The 24,829-nt window shown below is 36.2% G+C and overlaps 1 protein-coding gene and 1 non-coding gene across 4 annotated transcripts in view; both read left to right on the top strand.

Moving 5' to 3' along the window:
* The window catches only part of HDX (highly divergent homeobox), a 220,823-nt gene that overhangs the window by 177,483 nt on the left and 18,511 nt on the right, over window positions 1-24,829 (top strand). For 2 of the 3 annotated variants that reach the window (XM_044936634.2, XM_006076545.4), the window contains 2 exons: window positions 9,733-9,812; window positions 14,928-15,011. In XM_044936634.2, the coding sequence (XP_044792569.1) occupies window positions 9,733-9,812; window positions 14,928-15,011 (164 nt within the window). The remainder of the gene's footprint in view (window positions 1-9,732; window positions 9,813-14,927; window positions 15,012-24,829) is intronic. The other variant, XM_006076546.4, reaches the window with a different exon arrangement.
* On the top strand, window positions 7,455-7,526 carry TRNAH-AUG. Its single transcript has one exon. It is a non-coding gene; the product is annotated as a tRNA-His (tRNA).

The following is a 24,829-nucleotide window of genomic DNA, read 5'->3' as shown; positions in this document are numbered from 1 at the left end:
ATATTTCAAAAAACTAACAACTTGAAACTCAGAGTCCTTTATAACACAGCTTTTGAGTCAATAGACTTAGAGTCTTCTAAATGTCTTAGAAGAAAAAAATGTCTTTAAATCAGGCTTACATTTTTTTATTTCAAAAAACAATCAAAATCACTTTAAAATATTCTAGGAAAAAAACTGCAAGCAAATATAAGGGTTATTTTTTAGAACACAGTAAAAAGCAGGGTTAGCCAAAGTCATGAAACAGTGCTAGTGATCTTTTAGGAGTTTCAAGTCCATATTTTGCTTCTAGGAAAGTAGGCACTTCCCTGATACAGAGCTTCTGACTTACCTCTAATTTCCACCTTCTACTTCCCACCTTTGCCTCTTCCATTTCCTTTGTCTTTCCATGTATGGAGATAAAGTGAAAGGAAATGTGGTTGGGATTGATAAAGAAAAAATTAACAGGATTCACCTACCCTTATGTTTGTGCTCAGTTGCTCAATCATGTCAGACTCTTTGTGATCTCATGGACTGTAGCTAACCAGGATCCTCTGTCCATGGAATTTTCCAGGCAAGAATACAGGAGCAGGTTGCCATTTCCTACTCCAGAGGATCTTCCCAACACAGGGATTGAATCCACATCTCTTGCATCATCTCCTGCTTTGGCAGGCGGATTTTTTACCATTGTGCCACCTTGGAAGACCCTCACCCCTCCCCACCCACCCAACTGCAAACTTTAGCAAAAGCAATAGATGACTCAGTTTCTTAATTTCAAGTTTTATGTCTACCAAATATATTTTATGGTTGAGGAAATCTAAAAAGTTTATACTATCCTGAGAGGCAAGCTGTCTAAAGTATAGGAACAATTAACATCTATAACGTTAACTTTTATAAATGGCCTCTTTCAGCTGTATCTATTTTGTATGTGGGTGTGCACATGAAAGATAATTCTACATACAATTACTTAGTGTGAGCATGTGGCTACCACATAGAGTGCCCTCTAGAGTTTTCACTTCTTATTTATTCTACTTATTTATTTTCCAATTAAGAGAGCTGCTTTTTTTGAATAATAACCAGATACATTGCAGTGTTTAGCTTTCAAATTTTTACTAATATGTAAGCTGCTGCTACTGCTAAATCACTTCAGTCGTGTCCGACTGTGCGATCCCATAGATGGCAGCCCACCAGGCTCCGCCGACCCTGGGATTCTCCTGGCAAGAGTACTGGAGTGGGTTGCCATTTCTTTCTCTAATGCAGGAAAGTGAAAAGTGAAAGTGAAGTCGCTCAGTCTTGTCCAACTCTTAGCAACCCCATGGACCGCAGCCTACCAGGCTCCTCCGTCCATGGGATTTTGCAGGCAAGAGTACTGGAGTTGGTTGCCATTGCCTTCTCCGAATATGTAAGCTATCAGTAAGCAAAAGAAAATGTACCTTATTCAGCTATATAATTCCATACCTTTTTATTTTATAAATCCTAAAAACAGTTTTATATGTATCTTACAAAATAATGAAATAATGAGTGAATATGTTGCTAGTAAAGCAGAACCATGTACCAAGTTATGAGCAAGTGAGCACAGAAATGTAAGGCAAATCTCTAAGGAATGAATCCAGTAATAATCAGTTGATGAGCAATATAATTCCTATTCTGAGGGCACAAATACTAATACCAACTCTGCAGCTAAATCTGATGACAATTTTCACTTCATGTATTTAATTTACTTGCTGATTACATAGGACTTGAAGTGCAGTGATTTGAAATGTCAAAATAATGAATAAGGTTTCATTTATCTAGGAACCACTCTTTTTGTGTGTGAAATTTGAACAAAATCTGTACTTTAGTTAATAATAAAACTGTATCACATATTAATTTCCTGTTGTTGTTGTTGTTGCTGTTGTTTTTCACAATATAGTATTGCTTTATATTCTCAGACTTGGTTTAGAAGGTTTTTAAAAAAAATTACTAAGTTAATAAATTTTATAGACTTTTAGCAACAATACTAGATGCCATATATTTTTCATGGAATTAATTTATATCAAAGTTTTGAGTGAATATAAATTAGAAATCTAGCATCCTATTCATGCTAAGTCAAACAAGTCGAATTAAAATGTCATAAATTTTTTAGCTATGAAAAAATTCAAAATTTTTCTAATATATATTATATTATACATGTTATTTATATACAGATGTATACCAAAGCTTTTGTACTACACATGATAAAGACTTGAGAAAGAACACAACAAAAAGAGAGGTAGAGAAGTTGGAAACATAGACTAAATGAAATGGGAACACTGAATATGCAATAGAAAAAGTGAAACAAACTAGATAAAAGTAAAAGATCATCATATAGTCCAGTTGTTTTTAAACATGGCTGATCATTAGAAATACATCTGGAGCTTGGAAAAATACCTGGGCATTTGTATTTCTCAAAAAATTCCAAGATATTTCTGATATGCATCTGTATTTTAAAAAGTGATTTAGATCTTTCTATTAAATGGTAGACTTAGAATTCCTTTATTTTCTGTTGACCAATCATGATACAAGGTATTAAGCAAATAATAATTGCATAATCACAATAGGAAAAGATGTTCAACAGTTTTCACAATCAATAGCCAGACAAAAAATAAAAGATAATTATAATTGCAAGCCATAATGGAAACACGATTAACCTAACAATATAAAATAATTACATACAATTTGGGGGGTTAAGTAAAGTGATGTGGTAAGTGGAAGTGCATACATGCACATGTTTTCATCTGCCCAGCCAAACTGTCTTGTGATTGGTGCATTTAATCTGTTTACATTTAAGGTAATTATTGATATGTATGATCTTATTGGAGAAGGAAATGGCAACCCACTCCAGTGTTCTTGCCTGGAGAATTCCAGAAATGGCGGAGCCCGGTGGACTGCCATCTATGGGGTCGCACAGAGTCGGACACGACTGAAGTGACTTAGCAGCAGCAGCATGATCTTATTAGCATTTTCTTAATTGTTTGGATTTATTTTGTGTAGGTCTTTTCTTTATCTTGTGTTTCCTGCCTAGAGAATTTCCTTTAGCATTTGTTAAAACTTGCTTGGTGGTGCTGAATTTCCTTAACTTGTGCTTATATGGAAAGCTTTTGATTTCTCCATCAAATCTGAATGGGAGTCTTGCTGGGTAAAGTATTATTGGTTGTAGGTTTGTCCTTTTCATCACTTTATATTGCACCATTCCCTTCTGGCTTGTAGAGTTTCTATTGAGAAATCAGCTGATAACTTTATGGGAGTTCCCTTGTATGTTATCTGTCATTTTTCCCTTGGTGCTTTTAATATTTTATGTTTAATTTTTGTAATTTTGATTACTATGTGTCTTGGTGTGTTCCTTCTTGGGTTTATTCTGACTGGGATAAACTCTGTGCTTCCTTGACTTGGTTGACTATTTCTTCTCCGATGTCAAGGAAGTTTTCAACTATTTTATCATCTCTTCAAATATTTTGGGTCCTTTCTCTCTCTCTTCTCCTTCTGGGACACCTGTAATGCAAATGTTGGTGTGTTAAAAGTTGTTCCACAGGTCTCTTAGGCTGTCTTCATTTGGTTTTTCATTCTTTTTTCTATATTTTGTTCTGCAGCAGTGATTTCCACCTTTTTGTCCTCCAGGTCATTTATCCATTCTTCTTTCTGAGTGATTCTGCTATTGATTCCTTCTAGTGTATTTTTCATCTCTGTTTGTTTTTTCTTTAGTTCTCCTTTGATAAACATTTCTTTCATCTTCTCCATTCTGTTTCCAAGAATCTTGATCATCTTCACTATCTTTATTTTGAATTCTTTTTCTGGAAAGTTGCCCATCTCCACTTCATTTAGCTGTTTTTCTGGGATTTTACTTTGGCCCTTCAACTGGGACATAACTCTATACTTTCTCATTCTCATTAACTTTCTGTAACGTGACTTTCATTCTAGCCACTGTGGTTCTTCCTGCTTCTTTTGTCTGCCCTCTGGTGGATAAGACTAACAGGCTGGTGTAAGCTTCCTGATGGGAGGGATTGGGAAAACTGGGTCTTGCTCTGGTGGAATAAGACTCTGGTGGAACAAAATTTTAATCTAATTACCTGCTGATGAGTGGGGTTGTTCTACCTCCCTGTTGGTTGATTGGCCTGAAAAGACTCAGCTCTGGGGTCTACGGGCTCTATGGTAGGGCTATTGGCAACCTCCAAGAGAACTTACAACAAGAGGCACCTTCCAGGACTATTGCTTCCAGTGCCCCTGTCTCTGCAACTAGCCACTGCCTACCCACACTCCAGAGGAGATCATCCAACACTGGCAGGTAAGTCTGGTTCAGTCTCCTGTGGAGTCACTGCTCCTTTCCCCTGGTTTTTGTGAGCACAAGATTTTGTTTATGCCTTCCAAGAGTGGAGTCTTTTTTTCCCTCAGTCCTGTGGAAGGTCTGTAATCAAACACTGATGGCCTTCAAAGTCATATTACCTGGGGATTCCTAGTCCCTTTGCTGGATCTCCAGGCTGGGAAGCCTGACGTGAGGCTCAGAATCTTTACAACATTGAGAGACATTCTTTGGTATTATTGTTTTCCAGTTTGTGAGTCACCTACCAGGTGGGTATGGGATTTGGTTTTAGTGTAACTGTGCCCCTCCTACTGTCTTGTTGTGGCTTTTTCTTTGTCTTTGGACTTGAAGTATCTTTTTTTTTTTGGGGGGGGGGTTCCAGTGTCCTCCTGTAGATGATTGTTTAACAACTAGTTGGAATTTTGGTGCTCTTGCACTCTTGCAGGAGGGAGATGAGCACATGTCCTTCTACTCTGCCATCTTGAACTGGAAGCCTAGAAACCACTCTTTTCTAGAAAAAAAAAAATGAGTTTATAGTAGACTTTGTATTAAAACTCTGGTAAATTTTCCCTGAATATCTTTAGTTCTCAATGCACTCATATGTGAGTTCCTGGACGAGCAGTGATTACCTCCTAGTCATCCTCCATGTTTGTACAGGGACTCATATCTCTTTCCATGGGAAGGGATAGACTCAAAAAATCTTAGAACTGATAACTATTTTGTTCTGCTTTCTATGGTGAATTAAATTGCTCATTACCAAGGAGCTGAGAACTTCCACTAATTTATCCATATAATGTTCATGATATGGTGTTCAGAAATAAAAGAGAGAAACATTACTCAGCTGTTTTTCTAAGAGGTAGAGGTAGAGGAAATCTAAGACAAAGAATTATCTTGTAGGCACACTATGCTGTGAATTAGCCACTTCTCCAACTCAGCATGAAGCTTTTAGTAGACTGATTTTTCTAAATTGATTTTCTTTTTTTTTTATTTTCTCATTTTTAACTATTGAGTTTTTTAAAAAAAAATCATTGCTGTCTTATTGTTATTTAATGTGACAGTCAGACATTGACTACTCATTCAAATTTACAGTTTGCTAACTTCCTTTTCCAGTTTTGTTGAGATATAATTGACATACAACACAGTATAAGTTTAAGGTGTACAACATAATGGTTTGAATGCATACATCATCAAATGATAACCACAAAAGTTTTTGTAAAAGCTCCTCACCTCAAATAGAAAAAAAGTGTTAAAGAAATAGAAAACAAATTTTCCTTGCAATGGGAGCTCTTAGGATTTACTCTCCTAACAATTTTCATTTATAACACACAGCCATGTTACATCACTTTGCTGACAAAGGTTCCTATAGTCAAAGCTTTTCCAGTAGTCATGTACAGATGTGAGAGTTGAACCATGAAGAAGGCTGGGTACTGAAGAATTGATGCTTTTGAATTGTGGTGCTGAAGAAGACTCTTGAGAGTCCCTTGGACTGCACAGAGATCAAACCAGTCAGTCCTAAAGGAAATCAACCCTGAATATCTATTGGAAGGACTGATGCTGAAGTTCCAAAATTTTGGCCACCTGATGCAAAGAGCTGACTCGTTAGAAAAGACCCTGATGCTGGAAAAGATTGAAGGCAGGAAGAGAAGGAAATGATAGAGGATGAGATGGTTGGATGGCACCACTGACTCAATGTACATGAGTTTGAGCAAGCTTTGTGAGATGGTGAAGGACAGGAAGGCCTGGCATGCTGCAGTCCAAAGAAGTTGGACATGACTGAGAAACTGAACAACAGCAACAAGATTACATGGTAGTTTTATTTTTTAATTTTTGAGGAGTCTTCATGCTGTTATTCATAGTTTCTGCCAGCACCAAATGTACATTCCCACCAACAGTGCAGGAGGGTGCCCTTTTCTCCACATCCTGGCCGACAGTTGTTATTTCTTGTCTTTTTGATAACAGACATTCTGACAGATGTGAAGTGATATCTCACTGCTGTTTTGATTTGCATTTCCCTGACGATTAATGATATTGACCATATTTTCCTGTTGGTCATCCATATATTTTCTTTGGAAAAATGTCTACTCACTGAAAAATGTCAGTTTTTCATTGGGTTGTTTGTATTTTTTATATCAAGTTCTATGAGATATTTGTATATTTTGGATCTTAATTCCTTATCAGATACATCCTTTGCAAATAATTTGTCCCATTTCAGTAGGTGACCTTTTCATTTTATTGAGTTTCCTCGTGTGAAAACATTTATTTTGATGTAGTCTCATTTGTTTATTTTTATTTGTATTTTCCTTGATTGAGGATATATATCCAAAAAATATTGCTGAAACTGATGTCAAAGAGCAAATTACCTATGTTTTCTAGTAGAAGTTTTATGATTTCAGATATTACAGGTACATCTTTAATTTGTGTTGAGTTTTTGTATATGCTGTGAGAAAATAGTCTATTTTGATTCTTTTTGAATTAGCTGTCAAGTTTTTTCAATAGTATTTACTGGAGAAGCTGTACTTTCTCCATTGTATATTCTTGCCTCCCTTGTCATAAATTAATTGCTCATATAAGTGTGGGTTCATTTCTGGTTCTCAGCTTGGTTCTGTTGATCTATGCATCTATGTTTGTGATAGAAACTTACTGTTGAATACTGTAACTTTGTAGTATAGTATGAAATCAGGGAGCATGATATCTCTTTTTTTGTTGTTCTATTAAAATTGTTTCACCTATTCAGGGTTGTTTGTGTTTCCACACTAATTTTAGACATATTTCTAGTTCTTTAAAAAATGTCGTTGGTATTTTGTTAGGGAACATGTTGAATCTCTAGATTACCTTGCAGAGTATAGTTCTTTTAACAATACTAATTCTTCCAACCCATGAACACAGAATTTCTTTCCATCTGTTTTGTCATCTTCAATTTCTTTCTTCAGTATCTTATAATTTTTGAGCACAAATCTTTTACTTCCTTAGTTAGATGTATTCCCTGGTAATTTATGCTTCTTGATGTGATTGTGAATGGGATTGTTTTCATAAGTTCTCTTTCTGCTAATCCACTATTAGTGTATAGAAACACAACAGATCTCTGCATATTAATTTTCTGTCCTGAAACTTTACCAAATTCATTGATGAGTTCTAGTACTTTTTGATGGTGTCTTCTTGGACTTCCCTGGTGGCTCAGACGGTAAAGCATCTGTCTATGATGCAGGAGACCCGGGTTCGATCCCTGGGTTGGGAAGATCCCTTGGAGAAGGAAATGGCAATCCACTCCAGTACTATTGCCTGGAAAATCCCATGGACAGAGGAGCATGGTAGGCTACAGTCCATGGGGTCACAGAGAGTTGGGCACGACTGAGTGACTTCACGTTCACGTTAGGTGGCTCAGATGGTAAAGCATCTGTCTGCAATGCAGGAGACCCAGATTCAATCCCTGGGTTGGGAAGCTCCCCCGGAGAAGGAAAGGACAGCCCACTCCAATACTCTTGCCTGGAAAATCCCATGGACGGAGGAGCCTGGTGTACTGCAGTCCATGGGGTCACAAAGAGTCAGACATGACTGAGTGACTTCACTTTCACTTTAGTATTTTCTATGTACAGTGCCATAACATCTTTAAATAGTAGCAATTTTCCTTGTTCCTTTCAAATTTGGATATCTTTTATTTCTTTTTGTTATCTGATTGCTGTGGTTAGGACTTCCAATACTATGTTGAATAAAAGTGGCAAAAGTGCCATTCACTGGTGAACAGAGTTGGGTCCCACAGTCTCTGGCTTCAGGGCCCTAGGAGTCCCAGGGTTAGTGCAAGTGCACTGTTGATCTGGGCCAGGTCCTGGGCATTCTGGTAGATGTGGCCAGGTCCTGGAGCAACAAGGAGTTTAACCACTCCTAAAGCAATCAGTCTGCTGGTTGGTGAGACTGTGTCCCCACCTGGCTAGCTGTTTGGCCTGGGGCATCTCAGAACTGGGGGTGGGGGATTCCAAAATTGTGCTTACCAGCACCAGTATACTTATGGTGGAATGAACTCCCCCTAATGGCTACTGCTAGCTTCTATGTTTCCAAGGTGAGTTTCATTTGCCGCCTGCCTCCAGGAGGATTTTCAAAATCAGAACCCAAGCTCTTTTCAAATTACTGCTTCTTCCCTGGATCTTGGAGGGTGAGATTTTGTGTGCCCTTTATGAATGGAGTCTTTTCCCCACTGCCCTCTGACTCTTGAATGTAAGCCCTGCTGCCCTTCAAAGTCAAACATTCTGAGGGCTCATCTTCCCAGTGCAAGACTCCTAGACTGGAGAGCCTGATGTGGGGCTCAGATCCCTCTCTCCTTGGGAGAGAATCTCTGCAATTATAGTTGTCCTCCTGTTTGTGGGTTGTCTTCCCCAAGGGTATAGGTCTTCACTATACTGTGTCTTCACCCCTCTGACCCTTCTTCTTGTGATCCCTTCATTATATTTCCAGCAGTTGATCTTTTCTGCTTGTCCTCATATTGTTCTCAAGGGTAGTTGTAATTTTGGTATGTCCATGAGAGGAGGTTAGCTCATCTTGGCCATACAGTATGGGGGTACTAAATTTTGATAATAAAAGGAATACACATTCATTATAGAAAATTTTGGAACACACAATGAAAAATTTAGAAAAAAAATCATACCTCTTAGTGATATCCATTCTTGAAATGGGGGTGAGAAAGTATTTATGCCAGTGCTTTCTCTTTGCATATATACAGGATTGTTTATGTGTGTCTGTGTACACTCGTATACACATTCCTTTTTACAAACTTGAAAATGTACTATTTTTATAGTTTTATATCATGTATTTGAACATTATTTTATCACTTTTTTCTTGTTAAAATGAGCACTACATGTTTATTGTAAAAATATTTAAATATAAATAAACAAATGGAAGAAAATAAGAATTATCAAAGCAAGTAAATTAGATAAAATGAAGAGCAATAAAATTGTCTGTAATTCCATTCAGAAATAATAATGGCAATGCCTTGGTGTAAATAGTGTCAGTATTTTTTTTTCCATGAAAATATATGCTTTTCCTCTTAAACAAAATTAAAATCACAGTGTACCTACATAGTAGATTTTGTCACCTTCAGTTTTTCTCTTTCCAATAGGTATGAATATTTTCTTTATTATCAACTATTCTTCTACTTCATTTTTTAGTTCTTTTATAGCATTTATTGTAAGGATAAGCCCCACATGATTTATCCAAGCCTCTATTGTTAACCATATAAACACTTCAGATTTTTCAATTATAAACATCACAGTGATGATCATCCTTAAATTTGAACCCATCCACACTTATTTTCTTAGAATACACTGTTAGAAGTAGAATTGCCTTTTGTGTCTTTTTACAATAGAGAAATTATTAAAGTAATTTTGAAAGAAAGTTTTCAATAAAGATTTAAGGAATGAAAAATGAAATCATGGCCTTCTTTGTTTCTATAGAGGAATCAAATGAAGTTGTTCCAAATGAGGCAAGGGCTCATAAGGAAGAGAACCACCATGCAGTATCTGCAGATAATGTGGTACGTACACTTTGGGATTCTTTCCTCATTACATGATGGATTGCAAGGATTTATTTCCGGTTGGTGACAATATCAGCATTGTCAGAAATAAGTCTTGCTTTACAAATCAAAACAGATCTGTTACCAATGCAACAATATATCTTATAGGGTTTAATAAATGAAATTCAAAGTGATATAATCTGTACCTCTTTTTATGTAATAGCTTTGCAAATATGAAAATCTAATGCCTACTATATATGTGACATTTTAAGCATAACAAGTTATTTTGCTTCAACATATTCAGCAAATAGCCAATTTCTTCTCATTTGACAGATGGCAGAACTTTAAAAGTTTAGCATGAGACCATGAAAGAAGTCATTATTAGGTCTGGAACTTGTATCCATGGATTCCTGATTCTTGTGTTCTCTGTTCAGACCATACATGTCTCCACTGTGTTTGGAAATCTTTCTTCTTTTTAGTTAAATTGGACTCAGCTAGTCATCTTAAAAATTGTAGTAATAGAGGAAAGGTAGTATTTGATATATGGCAAATCTAATACACTTATGTAAAGTTTAAAAATAAAATAAAATTAAAAAAAAAAAAAATAAAAATAAAATAAAATTTAAAAATAAATAAAAAAAAAAAAAAAAAAAATAAAAAATAAAAAACTGAATAGCAAACAGACACAGCCTACATGTGGATTAAACTAGGTTTTGTAAAAATGTAAACATTATTGGTATATAGAGATGCTCTCAAAGTAGCTGTTTTAGCATTATCTGTTTATATTCTGACTCAATCAAGTAATTCAGAAATCAAGATGTTATTAACCCAAAGTCAGACATAAAGGAAAATGTCATTGTGCTGTTGTTTTTGTTTTCAAATCAGTGTTTTTTGCTTCATTGTAATCTTTACAATTGGTCCATATAATGGATTTTTCTGTTACAAAATGGCTGCAACTTCAAAATTTACCCTGGCTTCCACTACGAACATTATTTATCTAACATTATAGTTCTGTCACATCACTTTAATAAAACTTGAGTACATCAAATACAGTTTTGTTCTTTTTTGTTATATATAAATAATATATAACAGTGTTTTCCATATACAGAGTGTAGTTTAGGATTGTATTTTACTGATTTCAGTCCTGATTTAAGTTGATGGTTGACCTAAATATATTGAATGGGGATATAGGAAAATAAGCTTTTATTTTGTGGCAAAGTTGTGTTTTCATTAGATAGCTAGTAATAATTGTTTTCCACAATTATTAATTGTGTCAATATTCTTAATTCCACTATTTAATAATCTCCTTTGCTCTAGATTTGAGTAATACTATTACAAATTATATCCAGTTATTTATAAATTGGAAACTTTTTTCCCCTAAAGATATGCTCATTTTCTGTCTGAATTTCTCAGCATTGAATCTCCCTTGTGGCAGACATTTGAAAACAATGAATGAAGTCCTGGCATGGGATGACTCACAGTCACTTAAGCATCTAATTTATCAAAAAAAAAAATTGATTTTCAGAGACAAAACTTCAAATTTTCAAAGGTTGATTTCCTCTGCCTATAGCTTTGAGTGTCCTCAATTATGGACGGCAAATCACAAAGACATACAAGACCTGTTTATATGCACAAATCTATACAGTGGCCCCTCAAGCCTTCTCCCTTGATTACTTAGCTCTTTTTGCCCAAAACCTATCCAAATAGAAAAACCTAAACAACAACATCAAAAAAAAAGATATCAAATCGGTGTTATGGTGAGAGCCAACATGAGTAAGCCCCAAGTTTTTAGTTATTATAATAGAAAACAAAACATTAGATTCATCTCCAGGCAGCAGTACAAAGCAATTCCTTTGTAGCTGTCTTTCTAACTCAGAAGCCTGCTGGTAACAAACCCTGTTATGGTATCATATCCCCAAAGGCAATATATCAAATATAATCATTCCAAGTTCGTTTGTGATTTTTAATCACCATATCAATTTCTGGCTAGGAAATTTTATTTCAAATTCTGCCTGTGACATGTTGCTATTAATGTGATTGTTCTTAAAAGACTGCCTAGTGACTAACTCTAGCTTAGCTTTTCTCTTTTTAAATTTTCTTTTGGGTTGGCAGGGTTTAAATGTTTAAAGTGTTTTTTTTTTTTTTTAACTGCATTATTCATATGCAAAAGAAAAATTTGAAGCAGATTTTGTCTTTGGGTTTTGGTTTCCTTTAAAAAGAATTCTATGATTAGAGATTTTATGGTTGGAGCTTATCGGCCATTCTTTCCATTGATGTTAAGCTGTTATGTTCATTCTTTTGACAAATATTTAATTAGTACCTACTGTTTGCAAGATACTATATAAACTATGCTGTACATCAGTTCTGAAGCTAAGGGCAGTTTCTTTTTCTTGGGGGTGGACTTGATCCCTGCCTCCTGTACAACGTCACGAACCTCCATCCACAGTTCAATGTCCACTATGGACAGAGGTTCATGACAATGTACAGGAGGTAGGGATCAAGACAATCCCCAAGAAAAAGAAATGTAAAAAAGGCAAAATGGTTGTCTAGGAAGACTTACAAATAGCTGAGAAAAGAAGAGACGCTAAAGGAAAAGGAGTAAAGGAACGATATCCATGTGAATGCAGAGTTCTGAAGAATAACAAGGAGAGATAAGAAAGCCTTTCTCAGTGATCAATGCAAAGAAATAGGGGAAAACAATAGAATGGGAAAGACTAGAGATTTTTCCAAGAAAATTACAGATACCCAAGGGACTATTTCATGCAAAGATGGGCACAATAAAGGACAGAAATTGTATGAACCTAATGGCAACCCACTCCAGTACTCTTGCCTGAAAAATCTCATGGACAGGGAACCTCGTAGGCTACAGTCCATGGGGTCGCAAAGAGTCAAACACGACTGAGCGACTTCTTTCTTCACTTCTTCTTCAACAGAAGCAGAAGATATTAAGAAGAGGTGGCGAGAATACACAGAAGAACTATAGAAAGAAAAAAAAAAAAATGTTCATGACCCAGATAACCACAATGGTGTGATCACTCACCAAAGAGCCAGACATCCTGGAATGCAAAGTCAAGTGGGCCTTAAGCATCACTATGAACAAAGCTAATGGAGATGATGGAATTCCAGTTGAGCTATTTCAAATCCTAAAAGATGATGCTGTGAAAGTGCTGCACTCAATATGCCAGCAAATTTGGAATACTTAACAGTTGTCACAGGGCTGGAAAATGTCAGTTTTCATTCCAGTCCTAAAGAAAGACAATGCTGAAGATTGTTCAAACTACCACACAATTGCACTCATTTCACATGCTAGCAAAGTAATATTCAAAATTCTCCAAGCCTGGCTTCAATAGTATGTGAACCATGAACTTCCAGAATTCAAGCTGGTTTTTGAAAAGGCAGAGGAACCAGAGATCAAATTGCCAACATCCATTGGATCATTGAAAAAGCAAGAGAGTTCCAGAAAAATATCTGCTTTATTGACTATGCCAAAGCCTTTGACTGTGTGGATCACAATAAACTGTGGAAAATTCTTCAAGTGATGGGAATATTAGGCAACCTGACCCACCTCCTGAGGAATCTGTATGCAGGTCAAGAAGCAACAGTTAGAAAGGGAGATGGAACAACAAACTGGTTCCAATTTGGGAAAGAAGTACTTGAAGGCTGTATATTGTCACCCTGCTTATTTAGCTTATATGCAGAGTACATCATATGAAATGCTGGGCTGGATGAAGCACAAGGTGGAATCAAGATTGCTGGGAGAAATATAAATAACCTCAGATATGCAGATAACACTACTCTTATGGCAGAAAGTGAAGAAGAACTTCTTGATGAAAGTGAAAGTGGAGAGTGAAAAAGTTGTCTTAAAGCTCAAAAAACTCAGGTCTTGGCTTCTGGTCCCATCACTTCATGGCAAATAGATGGGGAAATAATGGAAACAGTGAGAGACTTTATTTTCTTGGGCTCCAAAATCACTGCACATGGTGACTGTAGCCATGAAATTAAAAGACACTTACTTCTTGGAAGAAAAGCTATGACCAAATTAGATAGTATATTAAAAATCAGAGACATTACTTTACTGACAAAGGTCTGTCTAGTCAAAGCTATAGTTTTTCCAGTAGTCATGTATGGATGTGACAGTTGGACTATAAAGAAAGCTAAATGCCAAAGGATTGATGCCTTTGAACTGTGGTGTCGGAGAAGACTCTTGAGAGTCCTTTAGACTGCAAGGAGGTCTTACCAGTCAATTCTGAAGGAAATCAGTCCATCCTGAATATTCTTTGGAAGGGCTGATGCTAAAGATGATTCTCCAATATTTTGGCCACCTAATGAAAAGAATTGACTCATTGGAAAAGACCCTGATGCTGGGAAAGATTGAAGGCAGGATGAGAAGGGTACAACAGAGGAGGAGATGTTTGGATGGCATCACTGACTTGATGGACATGAATTTGAGCAAGCTCCAGGAGTTGGTAATGGACAGGGAAGCCTGGTGTGCTTCAGTCCACGGGGTTGCAAATAGTTGGACATGACTGAGCAACTGAACTGAAGGGCAGTTTAGCGTTTCTCTTGTTCTTGCTTTCTCTCTTCTCACTTACTATCCAGTGAAGGAAACAAATCACCATACTCATCACCATTACATTATAAATGTCTGCTTTCAATTATCTCACTAATGGAGTGCTGTGAATAAGTGGATATTAAAAAAAAACACATTTGACTTTGCAATGCATGTCATATGTTGATATTTTGCATTACAAGTTGCAAAGAGAAATATGAAAGTGTAAAGAAGAAAGTTCTGCCAGGCGATTAAATTTTTAGACTACCTTTACAGAAAACAAATTCCCTGTTCCTGAAGGGCACTATTTAATCAAAGTTTGATTGCTTATTTTTTTAAGGATATTATGAAACTGTTTTTTCTATTTTAAATTATATTACAATAATTTTCTATTACTAAAGGAGGTGGCTCAGACACATACTAGGTGTAAAGCTGAGGAGCCAGTCAGTTAGAATTTACTCTTGATAAACTAGACTAGAAAACCCCATTGTTAAAACTGAACATTGAATGATATGCTCTATACATTATTGAGTGCAATGGGGATAATAAGATATATATTTATGAAAACTTCTCTACTTGTGTTACAGAAAATAGAAATTATTGATGATGAAGAAAGTGACATGATAAGTAATTCTGAAGTAGAGCAAGTGAATTCTTTCTTGGATTATAAGGTAAAAGTAATTTCAGATCCTTAATTTTTTAAGAGAAGGTATTAAACGAGGTTGGTGATGGACAGGAAGCCTGGCATGCTGCAGTCCATGGGGTTGGAAAGATTCAGACATGACTGAGCGACTGAACTGAACTGACTGATTAAAGGAGGTAGACTTTTACAGTATCTATGTACCAGCTTTTTTCACTTCCATTTTCCATTCGGTAAATTAAGCATCCTGGGGCTCTGCATTGACTCTCTCAGGCACCTGGATATCCATTATGGTGCTGGGTATTTTAATTAATGCTGGTCAGTTTAGTGGTTATGGCTTCAAGAACAATTTGCTGAGCAGCAGTAAGTACTGATGCTGCATTGCAAGATGAGGCATAGTGGTGGTTAATGTGAAATTTATGACAATACTTTTTTTAAAGCCCATGTTCATTTTAAAATGATTATAAAGGGAATATTTTTTCTAGTGTTCCTTGCTAATTTTATCTTGAATTTCAATTTCTGAAGATTTTTTTAATATAATAATATACCTGTTTTAGAAGAAGTTTAAAAACAATCCCCATGGCAAATACTGAATGAATATGAATACAGATGACCTTTTCTTAATGTCACTTGTTATTAAAATGAAAGACTTACTTTGACAGCATGCCATGCATAATTTTGTTTTTTAAAAATTTTTGATGTAAGCCATCAGTCTAGATGTCAATATGTTTTTCATAGATGTTTAATTGTTGTCCCTTTGTTAATCCATGTCCTATCTTACTAGGTAACTTTGGGATCTTCTGAAATTTTGACCAGAGTCATTTTTTTCATAGAGAATAGTAATCTTAAAATGTTAACAAAAGATAACATTTAATCAGAAAGACAGCAGCTGTCATTAACCTTTTCAGTTTTACTATAATTGAAAGCTATGTAATTCAACAGATTCTGTTTTTCAACTGTTTATGACATGTCAGACTTCAAAATATTGAACATTGTAAACACAGAAGGAAATGATTTTTTGAAATTTATTTTCTAAGTGATCCAAAAACACAATATAATCCTGTATTTAAACTATATTTTAACAAATATAATTATAAGGTTGTTGGTTTTGAAGTACAAGAGATCATTCTTATCTCTCCTTCATGGTCATATAACATTTATAAATGTCCAGTTCAGGGTTTAAATGGCTTTGCAAACCATCACTTGGCACAGGCTATGGAAACTATAGATTAGAGGACTAGGTTGCACAGCTATTAAGTGTACTCTACTCAGTACTCTCAAGCAGGTCAGATAGGACTGGTCCCAGAACTCAGAGGGTTTTTTCCAGGACCTTTTCCCGCTGGGGTACCAGCTCACTTGAAAGGTTTGAAGCTGAAGATATCAGCAAGCCAGAGTATCCAGTCCAGAAATATCAGTTATCATTTTCATTGAATTCTAAAGGACATTTAAAGATTCAGTGTTTTCCATTTTGGTGAATGCTGTAGAAACAAGGGGTTTTTTGCTCCCTTATTAAGATATCTTTTAAAACACATCATCATTCTATACAAACTTTTATTTAACTCTTAAAAATTAGCACCTATATAGAAAATATGTCTCTCTATAATCATTATTCAAGATATTTCAGTTCACTTCATCAGTGAATTTTGTCACTTTAATTCTAAATAACTATAAGAGAAACCTCATATAGCAGTTCTCTTTGCTGATTTCAGTACGTGATTTAAGACACCCTTACAAGTTTGGAAATTTGATCTTCCTTCAAAGAACGTCATTTTATTCTCTTTGTTTACACATGCTAGCCTCCTTTCTTTAGGGTTCAGAATCATTTTGTTGATTTCTTGAATATATTCACCATAAGTTTCTTGAAGTCAGATACATATCTTATTCATGTATACGTTACCTGATCTAGTGCCTAAGTCATAAGGATCCAGTAACAAGTTCCTAAGATAAATTAGTTTTCTTTGGAAATATATTTAACATTATTGCTCAAGTGTTCATTTAATATGCAAGTGTTTTATTTTTGCATTTGGAAATTACTACTATACAACCATCAATATTCATTATTGGCATAGTGGAGCTTCTGATTTAGATATTTGCCAGGAATCCATATTACTAGGAGTTCTAACTAATCTGAAATGCTTGTGAGACAAGTGAATGAACTGTTTCTCAGGCATGATTAGCTATGTCATAATACCGCAGGTTTAGCTGCCATTTTAAAAATATTAATTTATTTATTTTAATTGGAGGCTAATCACTTGACAATATCATGGTGTTTTTTTGCCATACATCTACATGAATCAGTCATGGGTGTACATGTGTCCCACCATCCTGAACCCTCCTCCCACCTCCCACCCCACACCAGCCCTCTGGTTTGCACAAGGGCACCAGCTTTGAGTGCCCTGCTTCATGCATCAAACTTGCACTGGTCATCTATCTTGCATTTGGTAATACACGTGTTTCAATGCTATACTCTCATACTGTCCCACCTTCACCATCTCCCACAAAGTCCAAAAGTCTGTGTTTTACATCTTTGTCTTTTTGCTGTCTTTCACATAGGGTCATCAATACATCTTTCTAAATTCCTTATATACGAGTTTATATACTGTATTGGTGTTTCTCTTTCTGGCTTACTTCACTCTGTATAATAGGCTCCAGTTTCATCCGCCTCATTAGAACTGATTCAAAAGCATTCTTTTTAATAGCTGAGTAATATTCCATTGTGTATACATACCACATCTTTCTTATCCATTCATCTGCCAATAGACATCTAGGTTGCTTCCATGTCCTAGCTATTTTAAACAGTGCTGCAATGAACATTGGGGTACATGTGTCTCTTCCAATTCTGGTTTCCTTGGTGTGTATGCCCAGCAGTGGGATTGCTGGGTCATATGGCAGTTCTATTTCCAGTTTTTTTTAAAGGAATCTCCACAATGTTCTCCATAGTGGCTGTACTAGTTTGCATTCCAAACAACATTGTAAGAGGGTTCCCTTTTCTCCTTCCTCTCCAGCATCTATTGTTTGTAGACTTTGTGATGATAGCCATTCTCAATGAGATGGTACCTCATCGTGTATTTTTTTTTCCTGTTTTTTTAATGTTTATTTATATAATTTTTATTTAATTGGAGGCTAATTACTTTACAATATTGTGGTGGGTTTTGCCATACATTCACATGAATCAGCCATGGGTATTCATGTGTCCCCCATCCTGAACACCCCTCCCACCTCCCTCCCCATCCCTTCACTCAGGATCATCCCAGTGCACCAGCCCTGAGCACCCTATCTCATGCATTGAACCTGGACTGGCGATCTATTTCACATGATAATATACATGTTTCAATGCTAATCTCTCAAATCATCCCACTCTCACCTTCTCCCACAGAGTCCAAAAGTCTGTTCTTTACATCTGTGTCTCTTTTGCTGTCTTGCATATAGGGTCATCATTACCATCTTTCTAAATTCCATATACATGCATTAGTATACTGTTTTGCCATTTTTCTTTCTGACTTACTTCGCTCTGTATAATAGGCTCCAGTTTCATCCACCTTATTAGAACTGATTCAAAAGCATTCTTTTTAATAGCTGAGTAATATTCCATTGTGTATATGTACCACTGCTTTCTTATCCATTCATCTGCCGATGGACATCTAGGTTGCTTACATGTCCTGTCTATTATAAACAGTGCTGCGATGAACATTGGGGTACACGTGTCTCTTTCAATTCTGGTTTCCTCCGTGTGTATGTCCAGCAGTGGGATTGATGGTTCATATGGCACTTCTATTTCCAGTTTTTTAAGGAATCTCTACAGTGTTCTCCATAGTGGCTGTACTAGTTTGCATTTCCATCAACAGTGTAAGAGCGTTCCTTTTTCTCCACAACCTCTCCAGAATTTATTGTTTATAGATTTTTGATATCAGCCATTCTGACTGGAGTGAGATGGTACCTTACTGTGGTTTTGATTTGCATTTATCTGACAATGAGTGATGTTGAGCATCTTTTTGTGTGTTTGTTAGCCATCTGTATGTCTTCTCTGGAGAAATGTTTGTGTAGTTCTTTGGGTCTACTGTGTAGTTCTTTTGGGTCTAATTTTTTGATTGGGTCTCTTATTTTTCTGGAATTGAGCTGCAGGAGCTGCATGTATATTTTTGAGATTAATTCTTTGTCAGTTGCTTCATTTGATAATATTTTCTCCCATTCTGAAGGCTGTCTTTTCACCTTGCTTATAGTTTCCTTCTTTTTGCAAAAACTTTTAAGTTTAATTAGGTCCCATTTATTTATTTTTGCTTTCATTTCCATTACTCTGGGAGGTTGCTCATAGAGGATCCTGCTATGATTTACGTAAAAGGGTGTTTTGCCTATGTTTACCTCTAGGAGTTTTGTAGTTTAGATCTGGTCTTACATTTAGATCTTTAATGCATTTTCAGTTTATCTTTGTGTATGGTGTTAAAAGTGTTCTAGTTTCATTTTTTACAAGTGGTTGACCAGTTTTCCTAGCACCACTTGTTGGAGAGATTGTCTTTTCTCCATTGCATATTATTGCCTCCTTTGTCAAAGATAAGGTGTCCATAGGTGTGTGGATTTATCTCTGGGCTATCTATTTCGTTCCATTGATCTATATTTCTGTCTTTGTGCCAGTACCATACTGTCTTGATGACGGTAGCTTTGCAGTACAGCCTGAAGTCTTGCAGGTTGATTCTCCAGTTCCACTCTTCTTTCTCAAGATTGCTTTTGCTATTCAAGGTTTTTTATATTTCCATATAAATTGTGAAATTATTTGTTCTCAGTTCAGTTCAGTCACTCAGTCGTGTCTGACTCTTTGCAACCCCATGAATCGCAGCACGCCAGGCCTCCCTGTCCATCACCAACTCATGGAGTTCACCCAGACTCACGTCCATCGAGTCAGTGATGCCATCCAGCCATCTCATCCTCTGTCGTCCCCTTCTCCTCCTGCCCCCAATCCCTCCCAGCATCAGAGTCTTTTCCAGTGAGTCAACTCTTCGCATGAGGTGGCCAAAGTACTGGAGTTTCAGCTTTAGCATCATTCCTTCCAAAGAAATCCCAGGGCTGATCTCCTTCAGAATGGACTGGTTGGATCTCCTTGCAGTCCAAGGGACTCTCAAGAGTCTTCTCCAACACTACAGTTCAAAAGCATCAATTCTGCAGTGCTCAGCTTTCTTCACAGTCCAACTCTCACATCCATACATGACCACAGGAAAAACCATAGCCTTGACTAGATGGACCTTTGTTGGCAAAGTAATGTCTCTGCTTTTGAATATGCTATCTAGGTTGGTCATAACTTTCCTTCCAAGGAGTAAGCATCTTTTAATTTCATGGCTGCAGTCACCATCTGCAGTGATTTTGGAGCCCAAAAAATAAAGTCTGACACTGTTTCCACTGTTTCCCCATCTATTTCCCATTAAGTGATGAGACCAGATGCCATGATCTTCGTTTTCTGAATGTTGAGTTTTAAGCCAACTTTTTCACTCTCCACTTTCACTTTCATCAAGAGGCTTTTTAGTTCCTCTTCACTTTCTGCCATAAGGGTGGTGTCATCTGCATACTGTTGGTAGCTTGATAGGGATTGCATTGAATCAATAAATTGCTTTGGGTGGTATACTCATTTTCACTATATTGATTCTTCCAATCCATGAACATGGAATATTACTCTTATAGTTTTATATATACAAGACTTTTATTTCTTTAGATTTATTCCTAAGTATTTTATTCTTTTCGTTGCAATGCTGAATGAAATTGTTTCCTTAATTTCTCTTTCTGTATTCTCATTGTTAGTGTATAGGAATGCAATGGTTTTTTGAGTGTTAATTTTATATCCTGAAACTTTACTATATTCATTGATTAGCTCTAGTAATTTTCTGGTGGAGTCTTTAGGGTTTTCTATGTAGAGGATCATGTCAACTGCAAACAGTGAGAGTTTTATTTCTTTTGCAGTCTGGATTCCATTTACTTCTTTTTCTTCTCTGATGGCTGTGGCTAAAATTTCCAAAACTATGTTGAATAGTAGTGCTGAGAGTGGATATCCTTGTCTTGTTCCAGACTTACAGGAAACACTTTCAGTTTTTCACTATGGAGGATAATGTTTGCTGTGGGTTTATCATATATGACTTTTATTATATTGAGGTATGTTCTTTCTATGTCTGCTATCTGAAGGGATTTTTATCATAAATGAATGTTGATTTTTGTCAAAGGCTTTCTCTGCATCTAATGAGATAATCATATGGTTTTTATAATTTAATTTGTTAATATAGTGTATCACATTGATTGATTTGTGATATTTAATAATCCTTGCATCCCTGGGAAAAAGCCCACTTGGTCATGATGTATGATCTTCTTAATATGTTGTTGGATTCTGTTTGCTAGAATTTTGTTGAGAATTTTTGCATCTATGTTCATCAGTGATATTGGCCTGTAGTTTTCTTTTTTGTGTGGCATCTTTGTCCGGTTTTGGTATTAGGGTGATGGTCACCTCATAGAATGAGTTTGGAAGTTTAGCTTCCTCTGCAATTTTCTGGAAGAGTTTGAGTAGGATAGGTTTTAGCTCTTAATTAAGTTTTTGATAGAATTCAGCTGTAAAGCAATCTGGTCTTAGGCTTTTGTTTTTTGGAAGATTTCTGATTACAGTTTCAATTTCTGTGCTTGTGATGGGTCTCTTAAGATTTTCTTTTCCTTCCTGGTTCAGTTTTAGAAAGTTATCCTTTCTAAGAATTTGTCCATTTCATCAAAGTTGTCCATTTTAGTGGCATATAGTTGCTGATAGTAGTCTCTTATGATCCTTTGTATTTCTATGTTGTCTTTGTGATCTCTCCATTTTCATTTCTAATTTTGTTGATTACATTCTTCTCCCTTTGTTTCTTGATGAGTCTGGCTAACAGTTTGTCTATTTTATTTATCTTCTCAAAGAACCAGCTTTTAGCTTTGTTGATTTTTGCTATGGTCTCCTTTGTTTCTTTTATATTTATCTCTGCCCTAATATTTATGATTTCTTTCCTTCTACTAAACCTGGGGTTCTTCATTCTTCTTTTTCTAGTTGCTTTAGGTGTACAGTTAGGTTATTTATTTGATTTCTCTCCTGTTTCTTGAGGTAGGCTTGTATTGCTATGAACCTTCCCCTTAGCACTGCTTTTACTGAATCCCGAAAGTTGTTCTGTGTTCATTTTCATTCATTTTTATGCATATTTTGATTTGTTTTTTATTTCTTCTGTGATTTGTTGATTATTCAGATGTATGTTTTTTAGCTTCCATATGTTTGTATTTTTAATAGTTTTTTTTTTTTCCTGTGGTTGACATCTAATCTCACTGCTTTGTGATCAGAAAAGATGCTTGAGCTGATTTCAATTTTTTTAATTTACCAAGGGTAGATTTATGTCCCAGGATGTGGTCTATCCTGGAGAAGGTTCCGTGTAGACTTGAGAAAAAGGTGAAATTCATTATTTTGGGGTGAAAAATCCCATAGATATCAATTAGGTCTATCTGGTCCATTGTATCATTTAAAGTTTGTGTTTCCTTGCTAATTTTCTGTTTGGTTCATCTATCCATGGGTTTGAGTAGGGTATTAAATTCTCCCATTATTATTGTGTTACTGTTAGTTTTTCCTTTCATATTTGTTAGCATTTGCCTTACATATTGTGGTGCTCCTATGTTGGGTGCATATATATTTATAACTGTTATATCTTCTTTGTGGATTGATCCTTTGATCATGATGTAGTGTCCTTTGTCTCTTTTCACAGGCTTTATTTCAAAGTCTATTATATCTGATATGAGTATTGCTACTCCTGCTTTCTTTGGTCTCCATTTGTGTAAAATATATTTTTCCAGCCCTACACTTTCAGTCTGTATGTGTCCCTTGTTTTGAGGTGGGTCTCTTGTAGACAACATATATAGGGGTCTTGTTTCTGTATCCATTCAACCGGTCTTTGTCTTTTGGTTGGGGCATTCAACCCACTTACATTTAAGGTAATTATTGATAAGTATGATCCCGTTGCCATTTACTTTGTTGTTTTGGGTTCAAGTTTATGCACACTTTCTGTGCTTCCTGTCTAGAGAATATCCTTTAGCATTTGTTGAAGAGCTAGTTTGGGAGTGCTGAATTCTCTCAGGTTTTGCTTGTCTGTAAAGCTTTTGATTTCTGCTTCATATTTGAATGAGATCATTGCTGAGTTCATTAATCTGGCTTGTAGGTTTTTCTCTTTCAACACTTTAAGTATGTCCTGCCAGTCCCTTCTGCCTTGAAGAGTTTCTATTGAAAGATCAGCTGTTATCTATATGGGAATCCCCTTGAGTTTGATTTGTTGTTTTTCCCTTGCTGCTTTTAATATTTGTTCTTTGTGTTTGATCTTCATTCATTTGATTAATATGTAACTTGGGGTGTTTTGCCTTAGATTTTCCTGTTTGTGGCTCTCTGGGTTTCTTGGACTTGGGTGGATATTTCCTTCCCCATTTTAGGGAAGTTTTCAACTATTATCTCCTCAAGTATTTTCTCATGGCCTTTCCTTTTGTCTCTTCTTCTGGGACTCCTATGATTTGAATGTTGGGGCGTTTAACATTGTTCCAGAGGTCTCTGAGGTTGTCCTCATTTCTTTTAATTCTTTTTCTCTTTTTTTTCCCTCTGCTTCATTTATTTCCACCATTCTATCTTCCACCTCACTTATCCTATCTTCTCCCTCTGTTACTCTACTGTTGGTTCCCTCCCGAGTACTTTTGATCTCAGTTTTTGTATTATGTGCCAGAGTCCAGCTCCAGCAACCAGGGATTCAACCTGAAGAGATGGACAGTGTTGGCAGACAATGATGTAGCCTCTGACTCATAGTACGGGACTACATCAGAGGACAATGATGTAGTCTCTGACTCATAGTATGGAACTACATCTTGATGTAGCCTCTGACTCGAAGTACGGGACTACATGTTTATTTCAAGCTTCAGGTTATCTTTTATACTTTGACAAAAGCATTAGGTCAGAGGTTTTTAGTTTCCCCCACCCTGATTTACTGTACTTAACTTGTGATTACATTGTAACTCATGCTACATTCCTCAGTTTCTTTCTTATCTTTCTAAATCCTGTTTGCCCCTAGCATCTTAAGATCATTATCTCCTAAAAAGGCTTCTAGCTATTCTTAATTAACCCTAAACTCAGCAAACTTCTTTTGCCATAAACATTCCCTTCACAAACAGATCTCAGATAATAATCCTTCCCATGGCCTCAAGCTTCGGCCTACATGCTCATCCTGGGACATTCTTTGTAAAGATCCTTGAACAAATTATTTTCTGGGCACAACTGCAAAAGGCTTTGTGTTTTCTCATGTTTCTCTAAAGCACCTTAACATTCTTTCGAGCCAACTCAACCGAAGAAAGGAAAGAATAAGTCAGAATCACAAGGCCTAACTCCTTCATCCCGGGACCATGCCTGCAAGATGAGGAGAGGGAGTTGGGGCCGTGCCTCCATTTTGTCAGTAATGCCTAATGCAGCTCCTGACAATTATTCATTATTGGTTGACTCTTTTATATTTCTTCCAGGTCCTTGTTAATTTTTTCTTGCATCTTCTCTATCTTTGTCTCCAGATTATTTATCTGTAACTCCATTTTGTTTTCAAGATTTTGGATCATTTTTACTATCATTATTCTGAATTTTCTTTCAGATAGACTATCTCCTGCTGTTTTGTTTGGTTTGGTGGACATTTATCATGTTCCTTTACCTGCTGAATATGTCTCTGCCTTTCATTTTGTTTAGATTGCTGTGTTGTGTGTCCCTTTTCTATAGCCTGGAAGTTTGTGATTCCTCTTTATTGTAGAGGTTCTTCCCTGTTGATGGGGTTGGACGAGTGGTTTTCAAGGTTTCCTGGT

Source organism: Bubalus bubalis, chromosome X (genome assembly GCF_019923935.1).
Source record: "Bubalus bubalis isolate 160015118507 breed Murrah chromosome X, NDDB_SH_1, whole genome shotgun sequence".
Classification (NCBI taxonomy): domain Eukaryota; kingdom Metazoa; phylum Chordata; class Mammalia; order Artiodactyla; family Bovidae; genus Bubalus; species Bubalus bubalis.
The sequence above is the reverse complement of the archived record's forward strand: the minus strand, read 5'-3'. Positions and strand labels throughout refer to the sequence as shown.